Below are 9,403 nucleotides of genomic sequence, written 5' to 3'. Positions count from 1 at the left end.
TCTCACTGTTTATTTTTCTGGAATCCTTCGTTATAGCATATGTGCGGGCACTTTACCACGTGGTTACATGCGTGTGCTCCAATACAGGAGGATCATATTTGACAAACTTCACGCCCATCTCAAGCCAAGACAATGAATGGCTTTACTTTACTTTTGCGATTAAAATATTTTTATTTTTAAAATAAAAACCTTATCTTGACATTGAGAGCGGGGCGCATTCGGGACCAACTCGTGTTATTCCGGGACAAGCCGAATAGCGACTCGTGGCCGTCTCATGGCCATTTTTGCGACCGGGTTCCGTCTTAGCGCAAGCGGACATACCTGAAAAAATTGTCAACTCGTTGCGTAATGGTTCACATATATTTCCTCATATATTATATATACTTCAGATGCAATTTCGGGACGTGCGGAATTATACAGTATGATTGAACACATTTAACTGTGTCTTGGGTACAATTTTACATGGAAGACATATGTAAAATCAAAAATAATTTCTGAGGGATTCTTTGACGAAGACATTGAAATCATACGCGCATTCTGATTGGTTTGTCGTGTTTGGGCACATGACATTCATCGATAGGGTAACGAATCTTCTTGCAGGTTACGGAAAGGGGCGAGTGGTGACGATGAGCGGGGCGATGACTAGTAAAGGGAGGGCTGAACCCATCAGTTGAGTGTTGGTTGGCGTGCACGCCATCTCCCTTGTTTATCATCACACTCACTGGATTCTCAACGAATGACTGCAACTTGGTGGTGTTTACTGTTGAGCAATCTTCACAATTACACGGACAATTAAGAAACCTTATGACTTTGTTCAGTCATAAAGTGCATGTTGTTTTGCACTATTAACAATCAGAACGCCAACGTTTAACGTTCTGTATTTGAATAGAGACACTATTATTGTGAACTTCGTGAAGCCATAAATAAAGGTTTGGAGATTAAACATCATAACTTCAAGGAAAATAGGTGATAATCGCCAAAGAACCGCTTACTTTCTAAGAAGAAATCATGAGCGTCAAAAATAAGGAGTAAAAATACTACTTTCCAAACGGCTGCTTCTAATTGAATTTTGTTTACGTAATATATGTACGTCCAACCTGTCGGTGTCTGCCACAAATATGTAACCCATTTTTGATTTACCTGCGCCTATTACAAGAAAAATCTACATCAAAGGCAAGCACCAATCCACGACTAGTTGGCTACAGTGCTCATAACTTGTGGAATTTCGTATTGCATGTTTACGAGTTGTGAAACTGGAAACGCTAAGCCAACAAGAGGACTTGATTTGTTGAAAGTTTTGCCAACAGCTCTTTAAAGAGAATCATCGAAAACAGGGCGAATGTTTCAAGAGTTATGATTCAACAACCATCAGTGTTACGTGTCTGAACCTGTTGTAAGATCAGGGGTCTCTCCTTGTTAGTATATCTAATTTCATGCAGACTGAATATCACTGTTGCATTTGCACTTGAAAACACGTGTAGGGAAAGAAGAGGTTGCGTTTTGGAGAAGCGATCAGGTGCTACATTCACTATTTTGTATATTACGCCAAATGGAATCTGTTTCAACAGATAATGGAGACTGTTTATACTCTGGCGTTGACGTTACGTTCAACTTGAACGCTTCTCTGTATTCCCGCACTGCACACTACGAAAACGTTAGTGATATTTGCAAATATGATTATTTTTTTCAAAGGTAATGCTTTTGAAATTTCATCTATTGGGTTTAACCCCAAACGAGAACACATAATGTTCACTTCATTGTTATATAAAGTGTTGACATCTGTTGTGTTCATTGGTGGAATGAAATCCCGCCAGGAACACATAACCAATCCGTTTCCCTATTCAAAACATTAGCGTGGTCATGTCTCCAAAACGCAACATCATGTCTCCACAACGCAACAGCATATTCATTTACACAACATGTGTATTCAGCTATTCGTGCACAAATCCCAAACAGACTCCACACACCGATACGTTCCTTCATCAAGGTCACTGCATGATGTGCACACATGTATTACGCTGACGCAACGTCGTAAAGGCTCCACACACTGCCTGTGTTCCTGATTGAACGCATCGTTCACGGCGCTTCCTCAGCTGAGGGAAGAGGTATTGCCATTCTTCAGAAGCTAACCTCCCAAGATTTATCCTGCCCGTTTAACAAGGAACGACATCTATTGCTGTTGATTTAGAGATGAACACATTTATCGCATTGTTTCCAAAGGGTATTGCTTCAGTGAACTTCAAACGGTATCGTTGTACTACCATCTGGGCGCATCACTACCCTCCATCGTTACCTGATCAGCTGAGAGCCAGATTGACATAGACTGTTCCTGTAGTGATGATGCTACAATAACCAGTTACATTGCCCCTGTGCAGTGCTGGCACAAGAGACGAGCATACAGTTAAGGGGGCACGGGTTGTGCAGAGTTGTGTCCCTTAGGATCCGATGATCACAAGTTCGAATCCCGGTTCGCACCCGTTTAGAATTGTTGGCCTGGCAGCGCCATACCCGTGACACCGGGTGTCATCAAAGAGATGTACTTGAACGACGATGTGGGAGCTTGAGACTCCTTCCCACTTCAATTTCACACGCCCTCCAACTGAACAAGCCAGCGACAGACACAACTGATGGATATTGTTAAAATCAGACTAATGCTTAATTCTTCTGAACACTTATATCCTACTTCTTATCATGAGGTATAACGCCCCCTTTGAATCATACCTTACGGATAACTGACACTGCCTTTGGTAATAACATAACATCAACCGAACCTATACTGACGGGAAGAAATAGAGGGACATGTACTATTTTGTATGTATATACCAATTCCTCACTTAGTGACATATTTATTGACATTTTGCTTTGTGTTACATTGATATCATACCCATGAATGATCAAGTCAAGATCAGATGATTTCACATGAGAGAACCATGAACTGCGCTAAGCCCAAATCCTTCACCGGCTGCAGTCCGCGCCCTGGAGTTGGCGCTGCTAATGTTAGCCAAGGAAACAGAGTCTTTTCACGTTCACTGATGTCTCTCTGCCTAATGGTGATGTTTGTACGTGAAGCAACACTTACAATTATACACACAGCCCCAGACCGTGGGGTCCTCGCATTGCTGCCCGAGGGGCCCCCCTCAGGAGAATTCTCAGAGACGGACCTGATCCAGTTCCTCAGTCTTGGTGCTAGATTGTGTATTGTGTAAATTGTGTATATTCTTCACAGTGTGTTGCGAACACAATGAAAACTGTGTAACATTATTCTAGAGCTTCTGCTACTTTATACATTTACTGATTCGATTAGGGGAATTTGTAATCATTTAGGAAACTAGGATTGGCCGAGACGAGAATGACTTGAAAGTTTGCAGAAAGACTCAATGATAGCACTATGGAGATAATCAGTGATTATCGAGAAGAACATATATTAACAGATACATGAAAAGTGAAACAAATTAGAAAAGCATATTTGTCTCAAGGTGTGGAGTATTGAGTCTATAGCAACGGGACAGACAGTGACATATGCAGATAACCCTTTCATCAAATATACTCATGTAATAAAATAAGGGAACAAGTTCAGAGGCAGGCATTATTATACCATCCTGGGTGTAACTGTACACTGACCGGGGCTTGTCTGGAAATAAAGTGATATCAAATATATATTTCATCGACTCCTCGCGATAACGGGAAAACATGTACAGCAACAGTTATGTCTTTCCCCCCCTCGCCCTATTACGTTCCCTTATTTGTTTTCATCAGTATAGTTAAGACCAAGGTTCCCTTTGGACCTGATGACATTAAAATAACGAAATAATCCATGGACATAATTCGAAATGACTTCTTGGACGTGATACCGAGTGGCGACGTAACTCGCCTAGTGTGACGCCGCTTCAATGGCGCAGCCTGCCCTTGAAGTCTTCACCAGACCTGTCTTGCCCTTCCACTGCTCAGCAAGCGTTCATATCACCCATGATGAAGTCGTGGTGTCCGTGGTGTAGTGTCCAAGCAAATCATCCCGTGTCTTGTAGTTGTCCAACCATTCACATTAGCCTGTCCGGCCCTGACAACCATGGCACCTCCAGTGCATTGGTCACACATATGCTTCTTATCAGTCAAAGAGATTCGATCCTTTGACCAATAACGTTACTTTCAGCTGGAGTATGTGGGATATTCCTTATGTTGGATACAGTACATACAGGACAGACATACTACAGTCGTGCTTCAGTTGTCCAGGCAAGGATTCACGCCATCCACACCCTCAGCCATCATTCCGTGGTAAGTGACTTGGTCGAACGTTTCCCTCACCCCTGGTATAGTCATTGCTGTTTCTCGCTGCTCTGGGAATCGTGGCCATTCTGGAAATAACAAGGTTACAATTAGTCAATATCTTTATGGCAATTTAGAAGCCGTTGTATCAATGAATGAAGACAACCTGCTTGATAAAAGTACTAACACCTGTAAGGATATAGAACTTCAAGACAACTCTTAAACATTAGTCTTGATGTTCGCCTTGGCGGGTGGTGCGGTAGCCAAGTGGTTAAAGCGATGGCTCGTCAAGCCGAAGACCTGGGTTCGATTTCCCAAATGGGTATGGTAGTGTTCCATGTCATGATGTTGCGAAAGCGTCAGAAAAAAACATTTACTCACTCGTTATTAGTTCTCCAATCATAAAATGTTCTACTGAACCATTTCGTAAGTTTGAATCAATATATCATAAGATGCCACTGATATCATTCGTTCAGTCATCACGAGTGAGTGAGTGAGGTTGGCTGCTAAACTACATTGAGCAATATTTCAGGAGTATCACGGAGACATAAAACATACCAGGGTAGGGAATCAAACCCGAGTGGTTGACGCGACGAGCGAACACCTATACGTGATGGCTACTCCACCTCCCATTATGGATTCAGCAGTTCCATAGTTCCAGGGAACTCTTGGACATAAGTAAGGTCCCATCGAAGATAAAAAAGAATTTACATAAACTTTCATACTCTAACATGACTGAGTGAGTGAGTTGGATTTTACGCCGCTTTTAGCAATATTCCAGCAACAACACGACGGGGGAAACCAGAAATGGGCTTCACACATTGTACCCTTGTGGGGAATCGAACCTGGGCCTTCAGCGAGATCTAGCGCACGCTTTAACCACTAGGCTACCCCACCGCTCCTCTAACACGACTGATTCAGGTCGCTAGCGATACTTTAATACTAAGCACATGCATACTTGTAATCATATCGTATCAGTTAGATCGCCATCATGCATACATACATGCAATAACAATGAAGATTCCGGGTGAGAATTGGTCTTCAGCAACCCATGCTTGATGTAAAAGGCGACTATGCTTGTCGCAAGAGGCGACTAACGGGATCGGGTGGTCAGGCTCGCTGATTTGGTTGATGCATGTCATGATATTGTCATCGTATCCCAATTGCGTAGATCGATGCTCATGATGTCAATTACTGGATTGTCTGGTGCAGACTCGATTATTTACAGACCGCTGCTATAGTATAGTATGTTATGATAATGTTATATGAAATAATACTATATAGTTTGATCTTATAATAATGATACAATATGATATGATGTTATAGAATATGTTGTATGATATAACAAGTTGTGATATGGTAATATAGAAATTATGAAATTACAGGGTATGGTATTGTACTGTATGTGTGAAATTATGTGACTGCGTTGAAATGCGAGTCGGAATGACGTGAGGTGATCTGTTGAGATATGTACATAAATTGTATAAAACTGTATATTCTTCAAATCGTACTATAGGCCTGTGGCCTCTTCAGTATGTGAAATAAAGATTAGAATAAAGACCGCTGCTAAGTTCGGCGTTAAACAACAAACAAACAAAACAAACAATGTGACGTAGCTATACAGCACAATACTCTTCAAAGAAATTGCAACGGAAGCATTGGTCCCCACTCGACCCTTTCCGTAACCTGATTCGGTTTGTTCCGGAGAAAGACACGAGCGGCCACGAAGACACAAAATAGATGCCAATCCAATGGTGCGGTAATATGTGTTGGGACAGATGACCTGCGTGTACTGACAACAAAAGGGGGGCAACTCTACGAGGTCAAAGTTGACGTGATCGTCAAGTTTGTCATTCATTCTACCCTAAATTCACACTATTTAAGTAAATGTTTGTGTCTGCCTAGATTGCACTAATCAGTCATCCATGTTACCCACTGACCAGGGCAGCACGTGCGTCTACTAACAACCTGCTGCCCATTAAGTATTTAGTGGACACCCCTGAAGGCGACTAAAGACGCCGGTAAAAAAATAATGACACAGTTGCATCTTAATGAATTACTAAGACCATCCTTTGACCATGTGTCAAAACCGTATTAAGATTATTCTATTCCATACTACAAAGGCTGAAAATACTGAAACATAGCGTCCTTGCCATTAACGATTGTTGACGGACAAGACGCCTCAAGTTGTGTGAGAAATGTGTCCCTTCATGCCAGACATGAATGTTTAAACACGGCCTCGCTTGAGGTCTGGAAACTATATGAAGCTAATTAGTGTTCGTTACCTTCCTTCTGCTCCGCGGGATCTCAGATCAACCGATCGTTAATTTAGTTATTAATGTTTACTTTATGCATTAGAAAAGCAACCTAATGGAGCAAAGGAGACCGTGCGCTTCAATATAAATTTCACAATGCTAATAAGCAGCTTTGATTGACTCGATGTGCTATTCTAGCTGAACGAACTCAACCATGCATACTTTTGACCAAAATCTATATTCCTTTAATTTGTTTCCTAAAGTCTAAACGATTACAATTATTAAGCGTAATGAAAGATCATAAACCGCAGTGTAGCCTATCATAAACAAAGTAACGCCACTACTACTGATATTATGAATTCTGATTCATGTCTAATTAAAATGTATCTTAGATGATTCATATTTAATTAATAAACACGATATCGTGCTCCTCATCGATAACACAGTGATCAAAGGACGCTTCATTATTAACCAGACCAATTAAAACGAAAAGTGATAACATGAACTACTGACGAGCTCTTGAGATGTTCCCCCGGAGAACAAAGCGGTTCCCGATCCGAAGTTCTCTCTCTCGACGCGGCCAAACTGAACGATATTGTGTTAATTGTCAATAAAGCACTGTTGATACTGCCACGAGAAGAGCCACTCCGTCATTCATCAATTACCGTCTTCGATTCTCTCATTTCGTTCCAAACTTTCTAATTGTTTCTCAGGGACTGGGAAGGATCAGGGAGGAACTCATGATCAAATCCATTAATATTTTAGCTTCATTAGCAGTCAAGAAAATTATGGTTAATTAGGAAAATCACTTTTTACACTGTGGACGACAGAATGTGGTTTTGCAGTGAGGCGTTGTTTGAAGGTTAAGAGGATGGTCTGATGGCAAAGATTAAAATAACACGTAGGACAGAGACAGTCTATTTTGGCGAGTTTCCCAGAAGAACAGTCTGAGGATGAGCGTCAGCTGAAATGCTATAGTGAGTGAGTAAGTTTGGTTTAACGTCTCTCCGAACAGTATTTCCGTTATATGACGTCATGTTGGAGGAATCCTAGAGGACGGGTTGGTGCTGACCAACCAAGAAACATAACCGTGATTCATGGAGACATGGAGAACCGGGTTTCGACCCACGATCACATTTCTAGTATGCTGAAAGACTCACCTCTGTACAGCGAGTCGACAGAGCCAACCGTGTGCCCGAACTGGTTATATTGTTTGCTTGTTGTTTAACGCCGCACTCATCAATATTCCAGCTATATGACGGCAGTCTGTAAATAATCGAGTATGGACCAGACAATCCAGTGATTAATTTCATGAGCATCGATCCACGCAATTGGAATTGATGACATGCATCAACAAAGTCAGCGAGCCTGACCATCCGATCCCGTTAGTCGCCTCTTACGGCAAGCATTGGTTGCTGAAGACCTATTCTACCCCGGTTGTTTACGGCTCCAATCCAGAGACTGACATCATGAGCATCGATATACGCGATTGGGATACGATGAAATGCATCATCAGCTAGCCAGACCATCCGATCCCGTTAGTTACGACAAGCATGGGTTGCTAAAGACTGCAACTAAACTAAACTAAACTAGAATCTTCATGCGGGGGGAGGGGGATGTATCGACATTTACTATTTTTCCACCAACAGCTTCAAAACCAGATATTTTTATTTTTTATATAGCCTGATTTTCATTTCTAGATCCTTTCTGAAATTGCCACATCACGTAACCCCTCGGACCATCAAGTATGACCTGTGTTTAACAACAACCAAGGGCAGATTACTCTAAATCACACTTCCGGTGAAGATTGGCGACAACTCTCGATATTTTACGAGCGACTCAATTACCTGCTGCGAATGACCATCGCTGTAGAAATAGGCCCACAACCATCTCCACTGCCAAATAATCATATGAGCTGTCTCTATCAACACATATATGTATATGCCGAGCGCCAGACAGGGTAACTACAAGTACCATCTTTTAACGTCTTTTGGTATGAGAGACCAACCTCTTACGACCAACTAGGGTACTTGGGGCCTTTTCTGACCGATAACTAAGGATACATTGGTGAGCGTATTGTTTAGCAAACCTTGAAAAATAGTAATTAATATATTCAAAGTCTAGTGTAGCATCACTCCTATAACGTGTTGGAGTGAGTTTGGCTTAACGCTGCCTTTAAAAGTACTTCAGTTATGCCACGGCGTGTCAACTAAGTGTTAAATGAAAGTCCTAAATAAAACAAATGTTATGCATTTCCCACTCACGGTATGGTAATGCAAACCAAAGATCATAATTGATTTCGAACCTGGGATTCGAACCTACGACTACCTGACCAAACCTTCTTCGAAACCAAGATATAGATGTTTCGATACCCGTTTCAATACTCATCGAAATCTGGATTCGAACCCACGAATCCGGTAGTTAGGGGACACAACTCCGCACAGCAAGTTGTGGCGCCTTACACCAATCGCTTCACAACAAATAACCATGTGTTCCGAGGATGCCCATGATACTGCTCTTTAAGAATAGATTTCAAAGTTTAACAAAAGTTCTCCGTGGCGCAAGGCATCAATGATGGTAGACAGATATTTCACGCGGTCACGTGGCCTTCACCTCAGCATTACATAAATTCCGATCAGACATTAACACATACAGACTGTCCTGAACAAGACTCCTCTCACTGCAGGCCCTGGGAAATCAATTAAATATCAGACCAAAAATAAATGGGAACCTCTCCGTCTTTTTGTAAGAGGACGTTTAACTAAACGGCCTCCCGATAAGAATTCAAGGGAGAGTGCCAGGTCTCCTTGGCGACCTTCTCGAGCTGGAGATTGTCTACGTTTGTTATCTGTTCAATTACGCGCTGACGTCTAGAACCCACGATC

General features: G+C 41.9%; 1 protein-coding gene across 1 annotated transcript in view; it reads right to left on the bottom strand.

The window, feature by feature from the left end:
* Nucleotides 1–501: 501 nt before the first annotated feature.
* LOC124113423 overlaps nt 502–9,403 on the bottom strand; it is a 158,781-nt gene continuing 149,879 nt past the window's right edge. The window contains exon 4 of the mRNA XM_046473768.2: nt 502–4,352. Coding sequence (XP_046329724.1) covers nt 4,314–4,352 — 39 coding nt within the window. The 3' untranslated portion in view covers nt 502–4,313. The remainder of the gene's footprint in view (nt 4,353–9,403) is intronic.

The sequence above is a fragment of the Haliotis rufescens genome, unplaced genomic scaffold, assembly GCF_023055435.1.
Source record: "Haliotis rufescens isolate VD_foot unplaced genomic scaffold, xgHalRufe1.0.p SCAF_27, whole genome shotgun sequence".
In the NCBI taxonomy this organism is placed as follows: Eukaryota; Metazoa; Mollusca; class Gastropoda; order Lepetellida; family Haliotidae; genus Haliotis; species Haliotis rufescens.
Note: the sequence above shows the minus strand (reverse complement) of the source record. Positions and strands in the feature narration are given on the sequence as shown.